At 41.6% G+C, this 27,734-nt stretch overlaps 1 protein-coding gene across 4 annotated transcripts; it reads left to right on the top strand.

The window, feature by feature from the left end:
- CRTAP (cartilage associated protein) lies at positions 1-27,734 on the top strand. Of its 4 annotated transcripts, XM_085878328.1 has the most exons (10): positions 1-367; positions 6,361-6,535; positions 7,024-7,176; positions 7,461-7,632; positions 10,248-10,376; positions 13,315-13,460; positions 14,578-14,661; positions 17,902-17,973; positions 25,868-25,948; positions 26,840-27,734. In XM_085878328.1, the coding sequence occupies exons 1-9, from the start codon at positions 90-92 to the stop codon at positions 25,928-25,930; spliced, it is 1,272 nt and encodes a 423-aa protein (XP_085734454.1). In that variant the 5' UTR covers positions 1-89; the 3' UTR covers positions 25,931-25,948; positions 26,840-27,734. The 4 variants fall into 4 exon arrangements, with proteins under 4 accessions (XP_085734454.1, XP_085734452.1, XP_085734456.1 ...); XM_085878326.1 differs by lacking the exon at positions 25,868-25,948; XM_085878330.1 differs by lacking the exon at positions 17,902-17,973 and having other exon boundaries at positions 2-367.

Below are 27,734 nucleotides of genomic sequence, written 5' to 3'. Positions count from 1 at the left end.
AGAAGAAGGTAATATGATGAAGAAGAAGAAGAACACGGGACGAACGCTTTGCCACGCGGCGTGATCGCGTTGACAACGACCGTTGGGTGATGGCTCTCCGGTTATTTGCGTTCGTGCTGATATCGCTGCACGCGTTGCTGGCCGAGGCTCAGTACGAGCAGTACGACTTCCAGGCGTTCCCCAGGCAGGAGTTGATGCCGTTGGAAGCCGCGTATCGTCACGGCACCGAGCGTTACGAAGCCGAAGAGTGGTCCGACTGTTCCCATTACCTGGAGTTGGCCCTTCGCTTGCACAGACTTCTCCGGGACAGCAACAGTTTCTGTAACAGTAACTGCAGCCAAACCGAAGCGGAGCTGGACAAGAGCAGGTGACGTGTCATTCATCCGAGACACGGATTTCGTGAACGTGAAACTCTTTAACAAACTTTCTTGTTTACAAACAGTTTACAAACTTGTTTACAAACTCTCGAGCCTCGAACTTTTATATATATATATATATATATATATATATATATATATATATATATATATATATATATATATATATATATATATATATATCGATGACGCTTGTCGGATTTCAGTGAGTGCTGCATTGTGAAGTACCCGGAAAGTCGGCCGTCCTGTTACTGTGTAGATTGGAGACTGTTGAGTATCAGACTCGTCAATTAGAGGTATCTATTTATTACGTACGCAAACCATGGTGTTTCGACTCGTGTACAAGATGTGTGGATAGGTTGGAAAAGGCCGAGGGGTTCGGATCCTGCGTACATGGTACGTACGAGGGGAGTGGAAGTGAGTGCAGCAAAGGGAGTGGGAGTGAATTGAGTGTTTTTTTTTCCTATTTACTTTGTACTGTATTAAATGGATGGTCCTTTTAGTACACTGCACGTGTGAAGCGAAAAAATGTGGGGTTAAGCAATTGGTTCACGTCTCTGTCTGTCTATCTGTCTGTCTACAAACGTCCGTTTATGATCGAGAAACAAGTTGATGTCAATTGAATGTTGTATTGATGTGGGCCAGGTATCGGCGACGAGCACGACCGCTAGATGGAGCAGTAGGGTCGGCTCCACCAAACACCCGGAATCTATCTCGTACCTTTCCGAAAACTCCGAGGGTACGGGTCCCTTACAGGACCGTGGATCGTCAATAATTCAACCGCGTGGGGCAGGGTTATTTGCCAAACTTCAAAATAACTAGAGACCCACGCGGCGAGCTACCGAGGAATCCACACCCTCGACGGAGCTCGAACTCGAGCCGTTGCCGTGCTCGACCCATGCGTATTCCGAGCGGATGGTTACCAAGGTCCAGTCGGTCCAAATGCAAAACTACGGCAGCAACGGCCTTTTTAATCACCCAACACACCGTGCTAAACCAATGAAGGAAAGGACAAGAATGAGCTGGAACATTTAACAGGGGATTTATTTATAATGGGGGGGCGGGGGAGGGAAGCACATAAAGAGCAGAGTTAAACTGACTAAGCAATGCAATCTATGTACAAGCAAAAGCACTTAACCAGTTCTACTTGACAAGACTGGGCCCCAGGACACACACACTCACACACAAATACCCCAAAAGAATTGATGGACCTCAACGGTCTTTATTCGACTCTCCAGCCGAGGAGGATAGTTCGGCTGGGAGTCAGGGCAGCTGGCTACCTGGCCGCGAGCGCACGGCTGGATGTGCACAACTTCCCAGAGCTCCAGTCGCCAAAAGCATGGACCAGGGCAGCCGAATTCAGCGGAAGTGAGACGAAGCGACGTCGTGCGCGTTGCAGTGAGCGGTCGAGTTTCATCGGAGGACGAGACACCCTCGAAGCGTGGGATGCAGTCCGTCGCAGAGACGTGCACGCGAGCAGACTCAGGAAGCCAATTCTCTTTACACTCGTCCCAACAACCACGCTTTCTCCTCAGGCGGGGGGGGGGGGGCTTCTTTTCTGGCCACTCGCCTCCTGATTGGATGGTTGCGTCGCGCGATTCGCTTGTCACCCCCGTGATTGGCCGAAAGGGCGCCAAGTCCGCTGGTTGGACTCGGGGGGGGGGGGGGGGGGGGTGGCGGCCGTCGCGACGGACCGCCCTTCAAACAAGGAGAGTGACATGCTCCTGCGTGGGCTGCGCTTATTGGCCGGCCGGTGGCAACCTCACTCGCATCCCCCGGATTGGGCGAGAGAGACGTCAGGTCCTCGTGAACTCCGCCCACGTACATGCTGACATGCACGCGTATAATGGTGCTGGTGGAGGATGGTGGAAGGAAGCGAAGACAGGTGTCGTCAGTGTTGTTGTTGTTGTTGTTGTTGTTATAAGTGTAAAAGAAAACCCTGACTATCAAAATAACTTTGCAGCGCATGCACACTTAATTCCCATTAGACATAGGGGAAAGGGAGCTATCTATCCACATTTACTTATCGAAATAACTGATCTACGGCGACCTGAATGTTGAATGCTCATGGCTGCCAGATTCGTAATCGGTATTTTCAACACGGATCGGAACATGAATCCGTAGTGTCACACTACTTTGGCTCTGAATTCCTTGCGATTGTACATGCCACATGTGCAGAAGATCATTCCAAACACGAAACTTACTATTTTTTAGGATGTCATGAAGAAGGACACGTACAACAGGCACAAATAACTAATGTAAGGTGGTGTTAAAGACGCTGCATCGTCGGTGGTAAACTTCTGGATTTCCCCCCCCCCCCTCTAACTTTTAAAATATTTTCTTTTATTTCAATTTAATTGTATACTTGAACACCGAAGAACACAAATCGCCTTTTTGGCACTTTCAAAACCCTTCCGTTTACCAATAAGTACTTGAACAAAATATTACGGCGTTTTTCACCATCACAACCAATCAAATTTGCCGCTCATAGACCTCGCTCAGGTCCTTGTTTCTCAAGACACCATGCAGTCATGTGTTCTCTGAAGTTTCTAGTTTTTCTGCTTTAAAACTGCTACAGTACATCCATAGGGATGGCAGGATGGCCTAGAGGTCCGCACACTCACCATTAAGCTATCTAGCCTGGGTTTGAATCCCGACCCAGCGATAAACTGTCATGTTTCACATGACATAACATGTTGTGTTTCACAGGCAGGGCGATTCATCAATGATGTGTGTGCCGTCCCTTGGATGGATGTTAAACAGGAATCCCATCAGCCAGCATTAGTTGGTGGATGTTAAAGAGCAGGTTTTGGGTCGCTGATGACCGTGTGATTCGAAGGTTGTAATCACATTAATAATCGTTGGGTAATTATTTTCTTACATTTGAAACTCAAAATATGCTAAAATTAACTTTTAAGTCAAAACTTTTGTCAGTGATCGAAAAACAGACCGGAATTTATCGAAGATGCTATGACGTCACGTTCTCCGGAAACTGCTTGTGAACAATGGCGAGATGCGAATCAGAGAGCGATTTCAGCGGCGATGAAATTGAGTGTTTTCATTCCGATCTTGCCGAGGACGAGTCTGAGGATGATGGGAATTTATACTATGGAGTTTCTGGCCCTGAGCCATATAAATTTGAGCCACTTTCAAGTGCCAGAAAACGGCCTATTTCGTGTACAAGTGGCAGGACTGACTCCTGGCAGTTCACACTGACAGACTCCAGCAGACAGATTGGTTTGTAGATTTTCATTTTCTTGTTCGATGCATAAAATAATGTAAAGTTTGATTCATCTGTGACTTGATATAATAATTTTTAACCCTCTATTCACTCAAGAGTCAGAAATAGAATGAATCAATAATGGACCCAAATATATTATACACCGCAGCCTTGGCGTTGAAGTCTTTCTGACAGCTGAGCTTGATCCCAGCGAAAGTGAACAGTTAGAACAAACCCCGACTATCAAGAGACTGTTGTGGCATATAAATACCAAAACATGTTTAGCCTCATTGAGAAATATTCTACCAAATTTAGAAAAAAAAGTGGAAAATTGATCAATTTTTTACAATTGAAATGAAATAGCCCAATTTGCTGATGCTGTTAAAAAAAGTAATTTAATCAACAATAAGTTGATTTTTTTTTTTTTGAGAAATTTTTTCATGCTTGTGTTTTTCAGAAAGTTTATTTATGTGTTTTCCCATGTACTCTTTAAGAATACATTTTAAGGTTTTTCTCACTTAAACTCGACAATTGATTCTGTGACAGAGCAGTATCTGGAGAACTTGTCAACCAACAACTCGTATATTCACAGAGTGGTGATCAGATGTGTTTATGCCTTCGTAATCCTCGGCTGTGAAATGGTCACCACAAATGACAAGTCTATCCAAAGGGTCCTCTTTACCCGTTTTCTTTGGGGGAAAATTCGCCCGTTTTGTTTGTACAAATCTTATCCACTGCCGGCGAATGTTTGATTCTTTCGGGAATCGGTGGGAGCCATTACCCGTTTTCCAACCATTTTCGCAAAGCATGATGTACAAATATCCAAATGACTTTGTTATACAATAATTCAAAATTAAAAAGGATAATATAGACAGCTGCAAGCTCAAAAAAAAAAGCGAAAGAACGGCCCGCTCAACTGGACACTTCTTCAATGAACGAGTGAGCGTAAGCTTTGTTTTGGAGAACGTGACGTCACCATCCATATATGGCATGCGGCTTTTTTTCAACGGCCTCGAGAAATAACCACTTCGGAGTTAAATTTCATTAATTTTCCCAATAGTTAGGCAACCACAATAGTTTTCATCAATGTATTTAATGCACATATAATCATATTGATAAATTTTCAGAACATGTTTGGTGACCCGCAACCTGCTCTTTAAACATCCCACGGTGTCCTTCGTGAAGATTAGGTGAGTTATTGCCGGCACCCTGAAGAAATTCCAAATTCCTGCCATACCTACGCCTGGGAAGACCATTGCAAACCACCCAGTATAACTCTTGCTCAGGAAGCTGCTTTGGCATCACCGACACTCTGCGAAGAGTATGGTGAAAGAGGAAAAGAGAGAAAAAGGAGAGAGAAACCCATGAGAAGAGGCTATCTACTTAAGTATTGTCGCGTTCATGGAGGCCACGAACAGGTCCTCATGAACGTCAGTCCTTGCCTGTAGATGCTGAATGGTTATAATCTCCTCTGCAGTGGTTACAAGACCAATCTCGGCGGTCCAAATTACTCGAAGACAAACAGGACGAGGAAGGTGTCATGTATTCGTTCATCAAATGATCATTAACTTTTATTAAAAATAAAGAAGCAAACCATGCAAGGGGAGGGGGACCGTGGGGGACAAACGTTGGGACTTTCTCTCGGGCGAAGGGGACACGAAGCAATTCACGATAAATTGGCAAGAATAAATAAATATAAATGAAGTACAGCAAATGCAAACCCCCATGTTTACGGTCACACACACGCACACACAACAGTGAATCCTTTCTCTTTCTCCAGTCTTTTCAAGCCCGGCACCGTTTGGTCGAGGAGAGAAGTGAAGGACGACTGCGGTATATGAAGGTGAGGGACGACAATGGAAGACAAACCCAGCTCGAGATTGACCGTCTTGGCTCGTGCTCCACCGGCTGTTTCAACACAGCGAAGAGGTCACACGTAGCTCTGCCGGTCCAATCGCGACTCGACTCCAACCACGACCAACAGACGCCGATCCACCAACTTTCTCTCCTCTCTTCTTTCTTTATTTCCGATCCCGAGCACTGAGCTAACACGGGAATGGTCAGTGGAAACTCAACCGATTGTTGAAAGTCCCTGCTTGATCATTCCTCTCTTACGAGTCCTGCTGCCTCTGTCTCTGCCACTGCCTCTCTTTCTTGAGGCTTCCAGGCTCTGTCATTGGCTATCTCTCAGCCTTTCTGGCCTTCCTGAATCTTCCAGGCTCTCCCTTTGGTTATCTCTCGGCCTGTTATTCACGAAGTCGTGCGGGCTTGTCCCTCCCTCTCCGGACACTGTACACCTCTCTCCTTGAGCTACAGGTCCATTATTATATTGTTATATCAAAGGGAACCACGAAAGACAATTTACCCAATTCCTTTTCCGAGCTATTTACTTGACGATTACACATTTCTCCCTTTCAGGAATGCACATTTACGAGACAACTTAGCACGTCTGCGTCCCTACTTAATACATCGAGATTCTATCGGCTCAAACAAACAATACTTCCTAAATACGCATTCTGGCTACTCTTTGAATACATAACACCTTCCTGCTTCCCCCCCCTCTAACAAACATAACAGTATGTAAAGTGTTTAGGGTTAGTACTTTAAATATTGGATTTTTGTATCATTCTTGTGGATCACCACATTGGTGTGTTGGGTGAAATGATCTTTCTCTGAGCAGCTGAGTGTTCCTGTCATTCATCAAATTGGCCAATTCTTCATGGGGGTTGCAATTACTGTGCATGTGGCATTTTTCCCTTCTAGGTTTGAGGGCTTTTCAGAACTCGAGGTGTTTTCACGGTTCCTTAAACGAGCTCATTGCCTCAAACGATGCAAGCAGAATCTGCCGGCCTTTCGACAGTCTCAACCCAGCCGTGAGATCATTCAGGAGTTTGTTGATCGAGTTCCCTACCAGTTCTTGCAGCTCTGCTATTACAAGGTGTGAGACTTTTCTCGTTGGCCCAAAATTGTAATTATTTTGGTGGAAATTGTTTCATATATAGATTTCATGCCGGTTAAATAGGGTGGTGCAGAAGTTCTGCACTTAGCTTTGTGTCGTCCAATCTGGGTTCAAATTCTGATCTCCCCACCCCTCCACCCCCAAAAATGTTGAACTTGTGCTTCGTCGGCAGGGCACCATCCCTTCGATGGACGTTAAGAATGTTGTACCGTTTACTAGCATTAGTTGGTGGACGTTAAAGATCCCATGGTGTTTTATGAAGAGAAGGTGAGTTATTCCACGTACCCTGAAAAAATTGCAAATCCCTGCCCAAATTACCTTCAGTCGAATGTGAGGCCTCATCAGCAGTTATGAATATACCTGCATAGCGTTACCTGGAAGTAATGTTAAGGTAATTTAAACCTCTTCATTGTATTTTCCCACGTGATTAATAGACTATGTGCTGTTTCTTTTTTGTCAATATGCAGTTGAACAACCTTCCAAAGGCCGTGGCAGCCACTCACACATACCTACGCAGGAACCCAGATGATGAGATGATGCTCAATAACATGGCCTTTTACCGCAGTTTGCCCAATGCCGAGGAAGAATATTTCCGTGACATAGAGGCTAGGCCTTATGAGGTAGGTCTTTGTTGGCATCACGCATGTTGTGATCATCAATAGCATGCACTATTTTTAGTTACAGTAGGTGGTGAAAACTTCACAATTATCCTGTAGTAACGTGTGCGGCGCCCCGCTGTCCGTCATCATCGTCGTGGGCGTGGCGCCCCCACTGTCCGTCGTGGGCACAGCGCCTCCGCTGTCCGTCGTCGCCGTGGGTGCAGCGCCCCCACTGTCCGTCGTCGTGAGCGTGGCGCCCCCGCTGTTCATCCTATATCGTTGAGTTTGAGTTGTGTTTTCTGCAGGGTCTGTTTGTCAGGGCTGCCAAGGCCTTCAACATCGAGGATTACAAATCTTGTGTGGCAAACATGGAGCTCGCAATTCCCAATTACCTTAAAGAGTACGACGACTGTGTTTCTGTCTGTGAGGGAGCACGAGAGATCGTGGAGTTCAAAGATTTCTTCCCTTCCATTGCTGGTGATGTTTTTCCCCTTTTTGTTTCACTTTAAAATTCCTCTTTAACAATGCTTGATGCTGTACATTGTTCAAGTTCCAAAATTGCTAGTTTTCTTTGCAGTACTCTTGAAATCTTGCAGCATTTTAATAATAGTATTCGTTCGATTTGGAAACGAGTAAAATCTTTTTCATGTATCCATTTTAACCATTTTATCGAGTACATTTGCACAACTATCTGTCCTGTAAAATGACCATTTGGAAAGTAAATCCCTCCCAGTTGAATTATGATACCGTAATTCCATACCACTTAAACCAATGCTCATTCTTCCTTCTGAAACCTTACCATTACATCCCTTGTATGAACAAACATGAGAAGAGTGCCATATTTTCCTTCCAGATGTATGCATATACGAATATATTGTTTGTTTGGTTCTGGTGCCACAAGATAAATTATTGTTGCGAATTCGTGCCCCGTCGGCGTGCGATCGACCTCATGTAACCAATAGCGGCCGCTTCGCCCACCGAACGTGCAATTCAGTCGTGACCCTCTCGGAACAATGCCGGGAGCTAGTCACGGGTGGGGGTTTAACCTCACCACAACTCAGTCCGCATTCTACCCGCGTGAAATAGGGTCCGATCGCCGAATAGTCGATTTACCTAAGTACCCGCATGGATAGCGTATCGAGGAGTTGTACCACGCCACAGGTCGACTCCGGCCACGAACCGCTTAAGCGGTTCAGTCCGTGCTGCATGTATAATCGAGCGGAGTTATCGTCGACCTTGACGGTTCAGATTATTTACCGGGCGTTTTAAACTCACTACCAATCCCTAACCTGATGCAAGATGGAGATTCAATAAAAGGAAAAGACGAAGCAAAACTGGGAACAATCGGACAAGCACATTTATTCACGGAAGCCACGTATATTACAGTCACAGGGATACAATAAAAGCAATACACGTATTTACAATCACCGTAAAGAAACACAAGCAAGGAACGGACGCAGATCTACAACCGAATAAGGCAATTCACACGGCAACACTTAAAACAGTTCTACTTCTCAAGATTGGTGCCACCCACAGACATTTACACAAAACTCCAAAAGAAAAGGAAGTCGCGACTTCCCTGAGCGCGTCGTCCAGCCCTTGGCGACCGCAACTCCGAGTCCCTCCGGCGTGCTCCACTGGGCTCGTGCCTCGCGTCTGCACGTGTCGTCCGCCCGATCCAAACAAACGAACAGAACCTCAACCTCTTCCTCCGAACGAACCATAAGCAGGGACTCTCCAACAACTCTCGACAATTCTCATTCAGGGACAACCGACCAGCGACTCTCCACAACTCTCGACAATTCTCCTCCAGGGACAAGGGAACTGGGACTCTCCACGCCCACCCTTTTGTAGGGTCGGGCTCTGCCCTTCGCTCCGCACCGCGCCCCGCCTCGTTCTTGGCTCCTCCTTCCTTCGAGACGCTTCCAAAAAATGCCTCGAAGGGGGGCGTTCCTCTCCCCCGGCCGCGTCGCACCACGCATCTCCCAATCGGGAGAGGATGGCCACCCCTCCCCCTTTCTCACCAACCGAGGGGAAAAATGGTGGGAAAACCCCACAGGCGTTGTTGGTTTTCTTCTCCACGCGCTGTACGACGAGGGAAGGAAGATTCGGGTGGGAGATATTTGCGCAGGCGTTTTTGGTGGGAGATCTTGGCGGGAGATATTTAAGCGGGAATTTTGGGCAGGGGATCTTGGCGGTAGATATTGAAGCGGGAGTTTTGGGTGGGCGATGCCCCCTTCGCACCCTTGTTGCTGCTGCCACTCCGCTCCTTTCATCCGTCCCGCGGAGATCGTGACCGCACGGTGCTCGTTGAATGGCGAGTGGCGAAGATGGTGGTCGCGTAGTTGTGGAAGGTGGCGTCGTAGTGTGAATGGCGTGATTGTGGGCGTCGTGTAGTGAATGGCGTGATCGTTGAGATGTTGGTTGTGGCGATGTTCGTTGTTGTTCTTACACCAAAATAACGACAGCAAAAGAAAAACAGCTAAGTGAAGAATCGCAGCCCGAATGGATCACATATATTCCCTCTATTCAACGGGTTTGGGCTAACTACACATGGACTTACCGATATATCTCACCTGAGGACCCTTTATGGTGTATTGCGAATTTCCACAACCGTAACATTATACTGCATTTAATTTTTTTTTTTTGCATCTGTTAGTGATAGAAGTGTGTGCGTGCGTGTGTGTGTTGTAACCACAGCTGCCGCTAACTAATTGTATTAACAGAAAATGGTACAAACCCGGCACCTCTCACCCACAGATATTTCTCATATTTACCCGAGTCCGATTTGCATACACGCACAGATCAATTGTGGTTAACCATCTTGAAATTGCTACTCTTCTGTCAAAATGATGAAAGTGATGTTTAAAAGACTATTTGAATCACAGATCTCGTGCGAGCAACGGCAGGTTAAAAGTGCTCGTCGTGCCAAACCGAGTCGATGTAAACACACACGGAACATTTGCAAAAGGCCTCATTCAGCATTCCTTCGTCATTTTGAAAGTCACTTATTGTTGTGACACTTAATGATATGTTTCCAAGTGTATGACAATGAAAATAGTTTGTGTGCTTACAGCGTTGTTCTTCTGCAGACCACTACATTGAAGTGCTGGCCTGCAAGATTAACTGCGAAACAGACCTCATTCCAGAGGTTGGAGGCTTTATGGTTGAGAAGTTTGTTCCAACAATGTATCATTACTTGCAGTTTTCTTACTACAAGTGTAAGCTGATTATGCATCACTACCTAAATGTGCATGCTGTGGTACAAGGCTGGCTGCGAACACCAATTGTTTTACATGAAAACTTGAATTGGAATAACCTTGCTGCTTCGGTGCAATATAGCATTCCTGCATTACGCACGATGTGTCGAGCATCGGGCCTGATGTGGCCTGCCTTTGCAACACATTATCCCTATGTATGCTCAACAAAAATGTTGGTTACAGGGAGTGGTGTAGACAATCGGAGAAGTACTCGTGTTGAATATACCATTTAACTTGTGCAAGACTGTTGGTCATGATCAACGATGATGATCACTGGCATTTTGTGCAAACTGCATGCCATGTTCCTGTGTTTTACTTTGTCCAGAGAGCTCTCTCCATTTGTCACCATTTGTCACCATTTCAAATTTGAGGTCTGTTTATGGTGTCATCACCCCTGTACGTATTGAACTCTGGCAATTTATTGGATTACTGTTCACTTGCACTCATTCTTTCCTCTTTTTTTTTATTTTATTTTATTTTTATTGCTTGCAAAATCGAAGATTTTACAAGTATATTGGGCAGTCGATTTTGTTATTCTGTCTGCCTTTTTCTCACCTGCAGGTTACAATTCTAAACCGATCATCATGAAACTTTACCATGTTGTAGAGGTAGTCTCAACTGAGAAGCCTATTGATTTTGAGGTCAAAGGTCATCTTGAGGTCAAATTTTTTAAAATAGTCATTTTTCATCTGATTGATTGACTTGAAAGTTGAGCATGATTTGCATATTGCATCACTCAGTTGGGAAACCAACTATTTTATGTCAAAAGGTCAACTCAAGGTCAAACTTCTAAAATCAATTTCAATCTGAAAAATAATCTATTTTCATCCGATTGAACTGAGCTTTGATTAAGATTGTCAATTTTAATGTCAATGAAATGGGCAATTTGATATATACATGGCAACCTTTGGAGAGGGGGGGGGGTGGATTCTGCAAGTGTCGTGCTCTGCACAACATCTTTTTCTTGCCTTTATTTATTTATTTCCCTTCTTGTGGAATAAACTTCCACATTCTCTTCAATCTCATTCTTCCTTCTCGGTCTTCAAGACAGCTGTTCACCACCATCTCAGATCACTCCTGATCCAAAACCATGATATTTTTCTATCTTCATTAACCCCACACCCAACCCCAAGCCCTCCTCCTTCCAAATTTACAGATTTTTTCCCTCCTGAGAGTTTCCTTCTGTATCCATCTTGTCCACCCCATACACACTCCTACTCCCCTTTCCTCCCCACACCCATTGTTTGTCCAAGTCTCCCTCCATCTTGTCTTTCAACTCTGCTGTTTTTTGTCTCCTCCTCTCCCCCCCCCCCCACCAACCCTCTCTCTCTACTCTTCCTTTTGTCCTATTACGTCCTGATCCATTCAGCGTACTACCTCTCTGTGTACATATTCAGAATGATGTAGATAAATCTCTGGAAGAGATTCTGACCAATTTATTTTTGACTCCTGCCGAAGAGTTTTGTTTTAAGTTATCAACGGTCTGGCTGTACCCTGGCGTAATTTTACAGACATCCTGTCCCACACATGCTCAATAGGATTCAACCTTGGTGGATATTTGTACCACAGTGGCATTCTCAAGGACTGTTGGACACCTTAATCAGACTCATATGGTCTGCTTACCTCATAGCATTAAGCAATCTTTCAGTGGGGTGGTTGACTTTTCTATTCCTCCTCTGTATGGAGTATCCTGTTTCTGATATCGTGGCCGTGCCCATCCGATGGCACTGTGACTCTCCCCAGCTGTGATGCCAACTACCACCATTTGCTTTCATCTTGCTCTAGTATGCTAGTAACTCTACCAATCCACTATTGATATAACTGTAATAAATGTTCAAAAGTGTGCTGTCAATAATTAATCGATTAAATTGAGGTGGTGCTGGAATTGCTCAAGATCTGAAAATGTTCCACAATAATTGAACAGCAGCGAATTGATCGCAACCATGTCAATGTGAGTTGCATGGGCATCCTCCTCTGTACTTCTTCATTGTTCACACACCTTTTATTAGGTCGTCTCTACCGAGATGACCTAATAAAGCCGGACCAAATGTCCGTCCGTCAACAATTTTTCTTTCCGATCTTGATGAAACTTAGTATGTGAGTAGAGGTCGATGAGTGTTTCACAACGATATAACTTTTGTCCGGGTTCAAGGTCAGGGTCAAGGTCACGAGGTCACGTAAGTTATAAAAACCGCCATTTTCAAAACCTATCTCGTCTGCCATTCTACAAGATATTCGGCAACTGTTTATTGATTATGATAGTAAAAAATATTATCTTGTATCTAACCGGACAGATTTTTGAATTTCCGTCCCGTTTGGCCGCCACGTAACCTGGAAGATGGTGAAAAACACCTCCCGGTACAAAGAAAACTTTTTACTTCCGATCTTGATGAAATTTGGTATGTGGGTAGAGGTCGATGAGTGATGCCCAACGACTTATTTTTTTCCCGGATTCGAGGTCAGGGTCGAGGTCACGAAAGTTGTGAAAGTCGCCATTTTCAAAACCTATCTAGTCTGTCATTTTAGGAGATATCTGGCAACGGTTCATCGATTTATGATAGTAAAAAAAACATTATTTAGATGACCGTCACCCCCACACGGGGGTAATTTTTTTTATGTTGCTTGTGTTTTTGACTGAAAAAAACAAACAAACTTTGTTTTCACCAATTATTACTTTTTTTTAGTTAATTTTCAAATTTGCAAAAAACGATTTTGAATGAGTGTTCCTCTCAAGGAATTGCATTTTAATGTTGATTTGGCAAATGTGTTTTTTTTTATCACTTGTATTTAGAATTGATTTTCAGGAAAATGAGCAAGTGTCGCACTCATTGTGTCAATGCATGATGGTATCATTTATAAAATGAGGCCTTGAGGTCAACTCACTTGCCTGTGCACACAGTGGGAAACTTCAAACAGGCAGTGTCCTGTGTGAAAACTTATCTCCTCTTTGACCCGGAAGATGAGGTAATGAACCAGAATTTGGACTACTACCTGTTTCACCACGACCACTTCAACTTTGCAGACGATGACTTCAAGGCACGGTCGGTGAGGCCTGCACGTGTTTCCTCCGATTTCAGCTTTTCGTGTTTAGCTATGGGAAATTGGCTTTCCTCCTGTCCTTGGAGGTGCTCATGACACAGGTAGAGAGGTGTGGTTGAGGATGGGTTTGTGATGAATGAAGTGGGAAATAGAACGAGGGTGATTGTGAAAACAATGTTTTATTAACCTCCGCCATCGAAGATGGACGGAGGTTACTGTTTTCACCCCTGTCTGTTTGTGAACAGTATTACGGAAAAGCTCCTGGACGGATTTCGACGAAAATTGGTGGGGGGATTAGGTATGGTCCAAGGATCATGCCATTAGATTTTTGACTTGGTCCAAAGTCCAATATGTCCGCGATGGCGGGCATTTTGAAAAAAAAAATTGAATATTTTTTTTTGCATTTCTACATGTTTTAAGTGATTTCCAACCAAAAAAAAATTATAATAAATTTGTTAGAGAAAAAAAAACCCAGAAATTCTGCACCTTTTTTTTTTTTCAAAAAAATTTCGTTTTTTTTTTTTGGGCATTTCTACATACGCGTCGATCTAGTTTAGTTTATTGAATCGTGTTTCAGTAGAGTCTGATCCGTTTTGACCTACAATGAATAGGATATCAGGTTCATTTAAGTGACCCAGCAGTATTGGTGGCGGAGGTTTTGCACTCTACCGAGTGCTCCCCCTCTAGTTAATTTATATATTTATATTTTCCTTTCCTGTGATTTACGTTGCTCTTCATTTCTCCTTCCACGAGCCGAGAGCTTATAAGAATTCAGGACACACTTTGTGGAATTGCTGAGATGAGAGAGTCACATGGGAATAATCTGCCAAATGACCTCGTCCCATATTTGGGTCCTTGTTTTGTTATAGAACACGGACGCTGCCGAAGTTGTTAACATCTCTGAACAAAGCCAGTTTTTTCTTCTGTGACGTGGACAAGCTTTCATCTTTTGAGTTGCTCTGAATTTAACATTTTCAAGAGATATGTCAATTTTTTTCATGATTTGATGATTCGAGTTTCAGTTGTTATGATTTCCTTTTCAATTCCATCGCATCACCATTCCAATTGTTCACTGCTCGGTGACGTGCACCCTTGTTTTGTGAACCGTGTGTGTGCACTGCAGGAGGCAGTGAATTACCAAGAGGAGCTGCAGCTACTGAAATCCCTGTCAAGTTATGCTCATCAGCACCTGATACCAGATGATGAGGTGAGAGTATGTGACTGTAATTTCATGTATATCTATACTATAAAAGGAGCCGTGCATGTGTCCGTCCGTGTGTGCTTGTGAGTTCCACCCATTGGTTGGACAGTTCGCCCGACTTCTCCGAAAATTTCTATACTATGGCCGCCAATTTAGGAACCCTTTTATAATTACCTTTTCTATCAAGCAGCAATTTTACTGCAGAGGTTATGCAGGTCTGCTATCATTTCTGACTATTCTCTCAAATTGTGAGTTAAACAGGTGACTGTCGGACGGGTTTCTCTGAAGTCTCTGGTCACATGATAGGGAGCAGAAACGTTGCATAATCCGCCATTTTGATGTGGGAATGCCCGTTTGCTTTTATGAGGGGGAAGAGGGTGAGAGTAAAGATGGGACAATTTTGGAAGGGTGAGGGGTGGGGTGGGTTGAGCACTTTCGGTGGGAGGATGGGCGTGGGGAGTTTGGCGTGAATGCGAGGAGGGATCGATTCCTTCGGGTTGGGAGGGGAAGGGTGAGGACTTGGCGTTGTTGGGGGAGGGGGGGGTGCTGAGGCTTTTTTTTATTGAGTTGTCAGAAGTGAGTGTGTGTTGTGTTGTGTTATGTGTGATGGGGGTAGATGATGCAATCAGGTAATGTGCTCGTCCTTATGGATTGGCACTCTATATCCTTTCCACATCAGGAGGGGTAGTTATTTAATTTTAAGGTTAAGCCATGAACATCATTTGCATAATATAATGATTATCTTTTTGAACCACACAACATATTCATGTGGAGGTGATTGAGAGGGCAGTCGCTTAATATAGAAAATGTCAAAGGGGAATGTGCCGACAGAGCCATCGCAGATGTGAGGAAATAAAGAGGTTGGGGTCAGATACTGCAGGGGGGTCACTGAGAGTATAAAATATTGTGAGGGGGTATTGGTGAAAGCATGATGTTGTAATGGATGACACGACTATTGAAAGACTAAGGAAGAGCATGAGGCACCAGGCGCAGAATTTGTTTTATAAACGAGAAGGTTGGTGAAATCGAGAGAGCGCCCATCTTGGGTATAGGAACGGTGTTTTGCTTCTATCACAGTTTGGTATTTGTTTCCACACATGAGTTCCTATCAGAAGAATGTGTTTTTGCCAAATTTTGTTATAATGAATGGTTTTTGTAGATATGAGGATGTGCAGAGATTGCCTTTAAGCAAATTAAGTAAAACTCTCTCCTCATAGCTAGTACAAATATTTTAAAGAACGTTATTTTCTCATCAAAGGAGACTCTTGAAATGAAACCTTTTGTAACTGAAGCCATCATGTCTGGAATTTATCAGCCACCTCATTTAAAATTTAACGGTAGACATGCATAAATGATGTCAATGAAAACAAGTATCATCCAAAGATCGATTTGGCAATCCAAATGTACTGCAACAATTCCTACTTATTACCCTCACCGAAGGAGAGGCTATTGCGTTTGGGTCCATTTGTTTGTCTCTGTCTGTCTGTTTGTTACTTGGCGAAATCTTCGATTTTGTCAAGTATGTTGGTCTGTTCCGTTTGTTGGTTTGTTTGTTTGTCCGGTCGTCTACAGCCCAAACGGCTGGACCAGTCGTTCTTAAATTTGTACACCTGATAAGCAATCCACCTGAGACGGCCCGCATCCAAACCCCGTCTTAATCGGACTAAACGTCACGACGTGACGTCATACAACGTGAAAACACATTTTTGGACATAACTCAGTGACCGAAAGTCGTAGCGACTTCCGGTTGACGCCAAATTAAACTTCATTCAAATATCTAAATGATTACTAAATGCATCTTATTACAAATTACGCATAGTTTTCGCAAGCGTATGACGTCAAAGTTTTGCCTGTTGACGTCATTAAAAAAATATTTACGCTCGTGTGCAGCCGAAACTACTGAAGCAATCGTTCTCAAATTTTAACACGTGATAGCCAATCTTGCTGAAATAGTCTGGGATCAAATCGCGTCATAATCGCACTTAACGTCACGACGTTACGTCAGAAAAAGGTGAAAACAAGCTTTTGAACATAACTCAGTAACCGGAAGTCGTAGCGACTTCCTGTTGATGCCAAAACAAACTTCAATGGAATATCTAAATGTTTTAAAATGCATGTTAGTACAAATTATGCAGAGTTTTCACAAGCGTATGACGTCAAAGTTTTTAGCTATTGGCGTGATTTAAAAAAAATTCTATTCGTTCTACAGGTCACAATTCTTAACCGATTTGGATGAAATTTTAACAGCTGATAGAAATCCACAGTGCAAAAAGATATGTGACTTTTGGTGATGTTCAATGTCAGGATCTGGATTCTGCATCACTTTATATTATCGCCCATTATAAACCAATGGGGAATTTTGTGAATTACACATTTCTCAAACAAAGCCTGGTGTTGGCGCAGTGGTTAGGGCAGCGGCTTGGGATCCAAAAGGTCCTGAGTTCAAGCCCCGTTGGGCCACTGAATTAATACACCAGGGGTTGACTCAGCCTGTCATCCTTCCGAGGTCGGCGAAATGAGTACCAGTGTACTGGGCCCGGTGTATACCCCGGTTAAAATAGGTGTACCATATCCCTGTGTCATAAGAGGCGACCAGGGTTGTGTCAGGAAGGGCATCCAGCGTAAAACATGTGCCAAATCACTATGCGGATCATACGGATGATCCGCTGTGGCGACCCCTAACGGGAGCAGCCGAAGGAAGAAGAAGAAGAAGAAGACACATTTCTCAAACAGTTTTGCACTTATTATATTGAAAATTATACTGTCTATTTATGCATGTAATAATAACATGTGTACAAAGTTTGATTGACATTGACCCAAGGTCAAGGTCAGGGTCATCCAAAACATGAAAAACACACATGTAAAACAAAAATGTATATTTTATAAGATATTTCAAACCTGATAACGGGATCGTAAAGCTGGTTGAAAAGCAATGTTCCTAGGTATTTTCAATTATTTTCTACGATCAGAATGAAGGCAACAAGCACCGATGATAAGTTGTTGAATGTCACATGGTGGCTTTAAATGAGTTGTGAAAATTTTCAATCTGCTGCCGTTACCATGACAACGCACGCCTGATAATTGTTATTTGTGACGTCTCGTCATTTTATTAATGTACGAACAAATAAACACCACACATTCCATGACGTTACAGCTTGGACCACCACACGGAAAGGTCAACTAATTCGCCAAGTGTCATGCTAAGGACGATTTTTCATTGGTTTGTTTGTTTGTTTGTCCACACAGAACTTTCGTGTTTTTCTCCACAACCACTTGGCGGATCGAGATAAAATTATCACCATAGGTGCAACTACTCAGGTAGAATGTTTTAATCATAATTATAATGTCGTAGGTCACATGGTGTGGCATCCATGTTGGAAAAACTGAATAACTTTGAACCTCTATCTCTGAAACCGCACTAAGGAAAAAATCGAAACTCAGCATATAGCAAGTACTCGTGGATAACGTGTGATTTTTTTTTTATGACGTCATGGTTGCCTTCGTTATGACGTCATAATTGCATATGTAGAATGCTTCATCAAATCGGTATGAACATTTTTGAGGGTCATTTAGGGATAAAATGATCCACAGAAAAAAATTGATGACATCATCGGTCAAGTGATTTGGCAGCCATATTGTTTTTTTTTTTTTTTAAATAAAACCTTCAAAAATCTTCTGCTCTGAAGTGGCTGAATAGATTGAGGTGAAACTTTACACGTTTGACCGCCTTACCATGAGGAACAAAAGGTTCATACACATGATGTCAAAGATCACATGATTTGGCAGCCATGTTGTATTTACCCGAACACCGAAAAACCTTATTCTCCAGAACGGCTAGACAGATTGAGGGGAATCTTCACACAAATGTTCCCCAAGCCATGGGTGCACAAGTTTGTTGAGAAATAATTGATAGGTTACATGGTTTGACAGCCATATTGGATTAAAGAAAAAATTAAATAATGTTTTCTCTGGAACCACTTTATCAATTGACATGAAACTTTACAATTGTAATCGAGTGATCGTGAATACATGTTTTGAATTTCAACTTGATCAGACGCAAGGTCTGGCAGCCTGAATTATTTGGGCTTCAAGCATGGCTGAAGCTCTATTGAAATCGTTAGTATTATTAGGGCTTCAAGCATGGCTGAAGCTCTATTGAAATCGTTAGTATTATTAGGGCTTCAAGCATGGCTGAAGCTCTATTGAAATCGTTCGTATTATTATTATTAAAGGTGTTTGTATGTTCTACTGACCGATTTTGTGGCGGATCTGGAGGGAAAACTGTTCGATGAAATTGAACGAAACTTCAGAGGATAATTGCTCACCACCTGAAGTTTATACTATGAAACATTTGATGACGTAGGTCACGTGGTATGGTGGCCATATTGGATTTTATCCAAAACCTAAAAACATCTTCTTCTCCAGAAGGGATAATCTGACAGCCTCAATCTTTTGCACACATTTGCTAAGTTGCATGGGAATGTAAAGTTGTTAATTTGGTTGAAATTGTTATTTAATTTATATGATTTTAAATGATGCCGATTCGCCTCATTAAATATGCAAATGAGAGTTGAAAAAATTTAATGACAGATTTAGATATTACACAAACAGGGGACTCCCAATATATTTATACGATGTCTGTATTTGACCCCAGTGAGCCCCTAGCGCCCCCCAAAGTTGAAAATGACCCATTTTTGAAATGTCATAAAATGAAAACAATGCTTGGAGTAAATTCAATGAAACTTATCCATTTAATTACTCTCCACCTGAAGTTTATACTTTGAAAATTTTGATGACGTAGGTCACGTGGTATGGCGGCCATATTGAATTTCTCCAAAACCTAAAAACATCTTCTTCTCCAGAAGGGGTAATACGACAGCCTCAAACTTTTGCAAACATTTGCGAGGTTCCATTGGAATGTTAAGTTGTTAATTTCGTCGAAATTGTTGCAAAATTTATATGATTGAAATGATGCCGATTCGCCTCATTAAATATGCCAAATATGCAAATGAGAGTTGAAAAAATTTAATGACAGATTCTGATAGGCCTTGAAGAGGGGACTCCAAATATGTTTACACTATGTCTGTATTTGACCCCGGTGAGCCCCCAGAGCCCCCAAAGTTGAAAATGACCAATTTTTGAAATGTCATAAAATGAAAACAACGCTTGGATGAAATTCAATGAAACTTATCCATTTAATAACTCTCCACCTGAAGATTATACTTTGAAAATTTTGATGACGTCGGTCACGTGGTATGGTGGCCATATTGGATTTTCTCCAAAACCTAAAAACATCTTCTTCTCCAGAAGGGATAATCTGACGGCCTCAATCTTTTGCAGACATTTGCTAAGTTCCATGCTAATGTTAATTTGTTAATTTGGTCGAAATCGTTATTTAATTTATATGATTTTAAATGATGCCGATTCGCCTCATTAAATATGCAAAATATGCAAATGAGAGTTGAAAAAATTTAATGACAAATTTAGATAGCACATAAACAGGGGACTCCCAATATATTTATACTATGTCTGTATTTGACCCCAGTGAGCCCCCAGCGCCCCCCAAAGTTGAAAATGACCCATTTTTGAAATGTCATAAAATAAAAACAACGCTTGGATGAAATTCAATGAAACTTTATTATCCATTTAATTACTCTCCACCTGAAGTTTATACTTTGAAAATTTTGATGACGTAGGTCACGAGGTATGGCGGCCATATTGGATTTTCTCCAAAACCTAAAAACATCTTCTTCTCCAGAAGGGATAACACGATAGCCTCAAACTTTTGCACACATTTACGAGGTTCCATTGGAATGTTAATTTGTTAATTTCGTCGAAATCGTTGCATAATTTATATGATTAAAATGATGCTGATTCGCCTCATTAAATATGCCAAATATGCAAATGAGAGTTGAAAAAAATTTAATGACAGATTCTGATAGGCCTTGAAGAGGGGACTCCAAATATGTTTACGCTATTTCTGTATTTTACCCCAGTGAGGCCCCAGAGCCCCCCAAAATTTAAAATCACCCATTTTTGACATGTCGTAAAATGAAAACCAAAGAAGATAGACAAAAAGTGACCACACATTCTGGAAGATATTTTCACGTTCTACAAGTTCGCCATTTACATTAATATGCAAATGTGGAGTTATTGGACTTTTTGGGGGACTTGAAAATTTGTCCTGCCTCGATTTGTCCAATGTGAAGTTTCTTTCTTTATCATGTATTGCAATGGGTTTTTCATTCCTTCATTGATATGACATGAGGGACCCCGTAGCTGGACCCCATTGCAGACTTGAACTAACTTTCTAACTCGGAAAACCCACATCATGTGACAGGGTGATATAATGGAGGCACGCCTTGAAGCCCGGGATTACTGGTTTACCAGTTTTAATTATTATTATTTTTGATCTGGGTTCTTTTTAGAATTAAAAAAAAAAAAATCTTCACTTGGTTCCTGGATGGGTTTGAGGGTAGAGGAGTAGCACCTGAAATGTGAATCCTATCCAGGTTTCTCCTGATGACTTCATCTTTGCCTTTGTGCTTTTTAGGGTTCCTTCTGATTACTCCAATGCAGGACTATCTATTTGGTCTTCCCTTTGATTTGAATTGAATTTATTTTAATCCCATTCTGAATTCAATTGAATAATAACAAACGTCATGGGTCAGGGTCAGGTGTCAATCAAAGCGGGACATCTTGGCTCCCGGTTATCAAGTGGCAGCTCCAATTATGTCTTTTATTTTATTACGTAACACGCCGGTACACAAACGCCACACAAAATACACCACACTTACCTACACAAACACCACACAAAACAAGTCCTGGCGAGGGTCTGCAATCTCTGATTACTCTTTTTCGTGTTTAAGTTTTGTTTCTTATACCGCCTCCCTCCTCCTTCCCCACAACCTCCTCCCCTTCAATCATAGATATGTCAGGGGGTTTGACAAGACTCTCATATTGGTGAATCAAATGGATTTTGTAAAACAGCATTTTGTTTCCCCAAGTGAAAGATTGCCATGAACATTGTCCAATTGCCTGCATTTGTTTTCTTCCTGAGCTGTTTCATGACGGTTCTCAGTTGAGTGTGTTCATTTTTACCCTTGCCAGAGGGTGTAATGCATTTGGGTCCATATGGTGTTTGTCTGTCTCTCTGTCTTTCTGTCTGTCTGCACATAATGTTCTAACATGGGCCACTAACGTCACCTGGTGGTAGCCAGTATTACATGTCTTTTTCAACTGAGTCATTCATTGGGCTAATGGTTTGACATTATTGGCAATCCCTGGGCTGATAGGATGCCCCAGAAGTATTCGCACTCACCTCTAAGCTGTCTAGCCTGCGTTTGAAACCCGATCCGGCTATAAACTGTCATCCCGGTGTCTCGTCGTTGCGGTGATTCATAAATGTGTGTGCCATCCCTCGGATGGACGTTAAACAGGAGTCCTGTCTGCCGGTAATCATTGGTGGGCGTTAATGATACCATGGTGTCCTTCATGAAGAGTGGGTGAGCTATTGCCAGCACCATGGCCAAATTCAAAATTCCTGCTTTAACCAGCAGAGGGCATTGTCTCTCACAGCGATGCCTCACAGCCAGTAATGATGCCTCACAGTCCTCTGCTGCATATTAACAGAGAAGATTTACAATCCCTCCTCTTGAGGATGATTCTTCCTTGTGAAGGTGGGTGGGCCTGCAGGTGGCTTAAATAGCCCCTTACAGTCTCTCCTACAGTGAGGACATCAGTTGTCGGCCGGCAGAGGTGGTGGTGAAGTATTGGCATGAGCAGATGACCTCTCTTTCCGTCTCTCTCGATGGCTGCTCTTCACATTTGGAAGGTCTTAACACCATTTTGGATGATGGAACACTCTTTTGAATGTGATTGGGCATCCGCTTCCCATGTGTCAATGTTTATGTAGCAGGCCTTAATGGTGGCTTTGAGGTTATCTTTGAAACCTTAGGTTAGCTTTTAACGGTTAGCTTTCCCTGGCCCCCGTGTTTTGGACGAAACTTGGTGGACACGTTGGTTGTGTGACGAGGACGAATTGATTCAATTTTAGTGAAGATCTGAATCTTGATCCGGATGAAATTATGTGGACAGTTTGGGTGTGTGACAAGGATGAACTGGTTAGATTTTGGTGAAGACCCGGATCCGGATTCGACTACAAGAATTTTAAAGTGATTCTTCACCATTGAGAGATAGGGCCAAAAACAATATTAAGCACGATATCTCAAAAAGTTGTGGATGGATTCGGACGGAACTTGGTGGACACGTTGGGTGTGTGATGAGAGAGAATTGATTCAATTTTGGTGAAGATCTGGATCCGACAATTATTTAATTTTTGAAAGTGATTCTTCACCATTGAGAGATCTGGGCGAAAAACGATATAGAGCATGATATTTCAAAAAGTGTATTGGACCCGATATGTTCTCATGGATCAGGCATTACGTGGCAAAGGTATGCGCTCCACCGAGTGCCCTTCTAGTATTCATTAGTAATTACCTGTTCCGGGTGACCGAGAGTTATGTACACTTGTTCCTATTGTATTTATTTGGGGTGATGTTATTAATTTGCTCTATAATTTTGATGATAGTGCAGTATGGGGAACTGCCACGTGGCTGATTATATGTCCATCTTCATTTAAATTAGGAATGGGCATTCACTTCTGGTCGGTTGCCTTTTCTGTTTAATAACAAGTAAAGTTACAAACTGCCTTCCATCTCCTCCCTTTCCCATGCAGTTCACACGAAAATCCCAGGCAGGAAAATAACGTTCGGGGATGTAATTTTTTTATTTGAACGTGAGACATAGGGAGGCATACACATCAAAATGGTGTATGCCGAGATAGAGCATTTAACAATTCAGAGCTCTGCCAATATATATATATATATATATATATATATATATATATATATATATATATATATATATATATATATATATATATAATATGCATGTATGTGTATATATATGTATATATGCATGTATGTGTATATATATGTATATATGCATGTATGTGTATATATATATGTATATATGCATGTATGTGTATATATATATGTATATATGCATGTATGTGTATATATATGTATATATGCATGTATGTGTATATATATATATATATATATATATATGTATGTATATATATATATATATATATATATATATATATATATATATATATATATATATATATATGTATGTATATATATATATATATATGTATATGTATATGTATATATATATATGTATATATATATATATATATATATATATATATGTATATGTATATGTATATGTATATGTATATGTATATATATATATATATATATATATATATATATATATATATATGTATGTGTGTGTGTGTGTATAAAATATTAAATGTATATACGATGACCATATTTCATTGCTGTGCAAAGCTGCATAAATGGGATGTAATTATTGAACTGCCTAAAAATGAATGATATAGATTACAGTAGATCTTGATGCAGACCAACACCGTCAGGAACTGGCATGACTAACTTGGTCATAATATATATTCAAGGTATACAATCAACTTGTGCTTGAATTGGACATTTAAAAAAAATGTTTCAGTTAAATTAGACGACTGTGTCAAACCATACCTCAGGCAGTCTAGCCATGATAGTTGACCTCGTAGGCCTTACAGCCTATCTCGGACCACGGACTCTGCTAGCCAGATCAAAATGTGACCAATCCTGCCTGGAGCGCTAGTCAAGTCTTTGTTCTGCGGTGTTTTAAGGCCTGAGTGAAATGCTGCGATTGTTATTTTGAAAGACAATGTGCTGTGACTACTGATACTGCTGTTAGAATCTGTGCTTTGTCCACGTGTTTATATTTAAATTGGACAACTTTGTTCAAATTTCATTATCTTGAAAAGTTGAAATTGCAATGTCTCTCGGCTGTTTAAATTAGGTTTGATGTGTGAAAAAGAATGATATACCTTAAAGTAAATCTGCATGCAGATACTCACTCACTCACTCACTCACTCACTCATTCACTCAACACACAGACCAATTACAATTGTCTCTCACATTGTAGTAAAGCTCATAATGTGAGAATCCCACCATCATGTTCTCGGTGATGAGATGGAATCACTGAATGGTCCAAAATTCTTCTCAAAATTTGCAGTTGATCCTATTTTTGGTCACATGACAGTGTGAAAATATAAAGGAAAAAAGGGTTTTGTATACATTCCTTGTCCTGATCATGGATACTTGACATCTTCCAGGCACTGTTCAAAATGACTATCACCGTTGTTAGATGATACTTGGCCCATTTTAAAAGCCCTCTCCTTAGTAAATGTGGAGAATGATATGGAAGGGATTGTCTTTAAAACTGTTTAATGCCGTCAAAATGTTTGACTGTTTCCTCCAACTCTTCTGTTCCAAGTTGAATTTGGCTCACGTAGGATACAACAGGCTATGTAGGTAGTTAGAGTTTGTTGCCTAAAATATCTACTACTTCCTTTAACTTCGTCAATTCCCCACCCTCCACCACTCCATCTCATGGGGTTGGCCAGGGAATTATTTTGGTCCAAGTCTTTCACGAATTTGCCACCCAAGACTGATATTCCAGTGAAGATGATTTGGACAGGAATTTGTAATTTGTTCATGTTGCCATCGATAACCCACCTACTCTTCGGGAAATGCATGGTGCGATCTTTAACTTCCACCAGCTGAGGCTAGCTGACCAGTTTAACATCCATCCAAGAGACGCCGCACTCACTGCTGCCTCGCCTTGCCTGCGAAACACCAGGATGACAGTTTATTGCTGGGCCACGATTCAAACCTAAGCCTGACAATTTATGTGTAAGTGTGCATACCTCCAGGCAATGCTGCCAGCCTTCGGTGACAAAACGTGAAAGGTGTTTGTCACCTAAAATGTGCGGGGAAGTACAGTGAAAATCTGGAAAAAAAAACAAAAAAAAAACATCCGACACGTCCAGCTTTGAACCTAACCCTGGGCTTCGATATTTTCGGTCACAGAGTCGTTTTCATCTGTACGAATGGCACAAGACATGGCTGTCCATCCACTATTACGCATCTGCTCTCAACTACAGAGTCCACATTTCTAACGGCATATAACAATTATTTTATCGGCGACGTAACAACCGCTTGGTGATGTACAGTGTGCCCAATAATGCTAACCATTTGTGTGGTTTCTGTTTTGCTTTTTTTTGTGCCCTTTTCAGATGGAAGTTCTGCACTATATTCATGATTTGCAGGAGGCAGAACAGAGCAGCAAATCACTGTGACAGAGAAAACACAAACATGTCTGTCTTTTTAATTTTATTTGGATTCATCTTCATTTCTTTCTCCCATCTCGTTATTTTATAGGGAACTGCCCTGGATCTCGCCCTTTCTTTCCACTTTACTTTTACTCCCTGCCTTTGTGATAGGAAGGCATAACAATAACAATGCATGACTTAGGGTTCCTGTTGGAAATGCATGAATGGACTTTATTCCTGCTGCTCACAACACCGCATTTATTTGCACAAATGATCTTGTTCTCTTATACTGAGTGGGTTTTTTTTTATTATCTTTTTTTTTATTTTTAAAGCAAACGTTGTTTACAAGTCTCACGTATTTTAGAATTTACTCATGCATATAAATTTGCTTTATTTTTCTCTTTCCGTCTGCTTAAATATATTCACAAATATTTTCACGGCTGTCCTTTAACACGTTGACTGCCGACTTTTGCCGGCAGTCAAATGCCCTGGATCCTGTAGAACAAGCTTATTTCAGTTATAATCATTTATTTTCACGTTGTTACCATCTCTTAATCAGTCTTGATTGAGCTGAAATAAGCTTTGTGCCGATTATCATATTTGCTCACTTTTGTGCTTTTCAATATCGCATGTAATGAATGGTACAACACAAATTTTATCATGATTATTACATCGATTTATGTTCACCGAACTGCCAGCAAATCATTTGTTGCATTATCATTATCACATATTTATTTATTTATATATGTATATATATATATGTATACTTGTCATGGCAGAATCTGGTGCACTCAGTGCGATGATTATACTCATAGTCGGCAGTCAACGTGTTAAAAAGTTTTGGAAACTTAACACTTTATCTGCACGCCTGCATAACTCGCGCACATTATCTGACAGCATATTTCGGTCACTATGGTGTTTGTCTCTTGTACCCAGATGGAAGTGAAAGATGAGAAGGGAGCATATGGTGGACTCTCAGATGCTGAATTTGAAGGCGAGGGTGATTATGAAGAGGCGATTTATGCACACAATTGGGCGCAGGGGTTCAAAGGAGACTTGGGTGTCATAGATATTAGCTGATGCTTCTACGGTGAGCAACAAAAACCTAAGAATTACGAAGTAAAGATTCCAACATGTCTTCTAGCAACATGGAGTCATATTTTTGAGTAACACTACATCAGTTTTGAGTCTGATGTGCTTTTGTTCCTGCTGCTGCTCCTACAATTTAGTTTTTCTTCTTTTCTTGCATCTGCACTCCTGCGTAACTCTCGCACATTATCTGGCAGCATATTTCGGTCACTATGATGGATTCCCCATCAACCCTAATTGTGACAGCATTTCTAAGTGCAAGTATTGATAATTTTTGTTAAAATCTGCACGGCTCCATCACTTTGCATCTGGCATTTGAAAAATGCTTCAAGTTTCCTTGCCTGTCGGGATGAGAATTGTTTCTCGTACGATGTGTAAAACGGTTCGAACAGTGCTCAAATTTACGCCTTGAAATATGACTTTTAATGAGTTTTGTATTTTTATATTTAATCTGTGGTTTGTGCATTTCATCAGATGAGCTGGAGTTACTAACTCTGGCTTTTTGAACAATTGTTGCCTTTTTAAAAATACTTGAACACAGATTCCAATCAATCGGTGAAATAGATTTGCCTCAAGATAATTTTTTATTTTTTATTTGGCATAGCACTATAATGTGAGGCTGATACTTTATTTGATTAGCAAAATGCCAAGAGTGTTCAATTCTTCTAAGATGTGGTGTGCACGTTGCAGATTGTCCAGCCTGCATTTTATGCAAATTTTCTAATAAAATGTAGCAAATCCA

This window comes from Eptatretus burgeri, chromosome 4, assembly GCF_056783735.1.
Source record: "Eptatretus burgeri isolate ZD-2024b chromosome 4, Ebu_testis_v1, whole genome shotgun sequence".
NCBI classification, from domain to species: Eukaryota; Metazoa; Chordata; class Myxini; order Myxiniformes; family Myxinidae; genus Eptatretus; species Eptatretus burgeri.
This window is presented reverse-complemented; position numbering and strand designations above follow the sequence as displayed.

Bases quoted from the DNA above. Each gene is read 5' to 3' on its own strand.
- CRTAP (XM_085878326.1), top strand. From the start codon at position 90: ATGGCTCTCCGGTTATTTGCGTTCGTGCTGATATCGCTGCACGCGTTG. The intron at 10,377-13,314 runs GTAAGCTGATTA...CTGTGCACACAG, and splicing joins GCAGTTTTCTTACTACAAGT to TGGGAAACTTCAAACAGGCA. The intron at 14,662-17,901 runs GTGAGAGTATGT...TTGTCCACACAG, and splicing joins ACCTGATACCAGATGATGAG to AACTTTCGTGTTTTTCTCCA.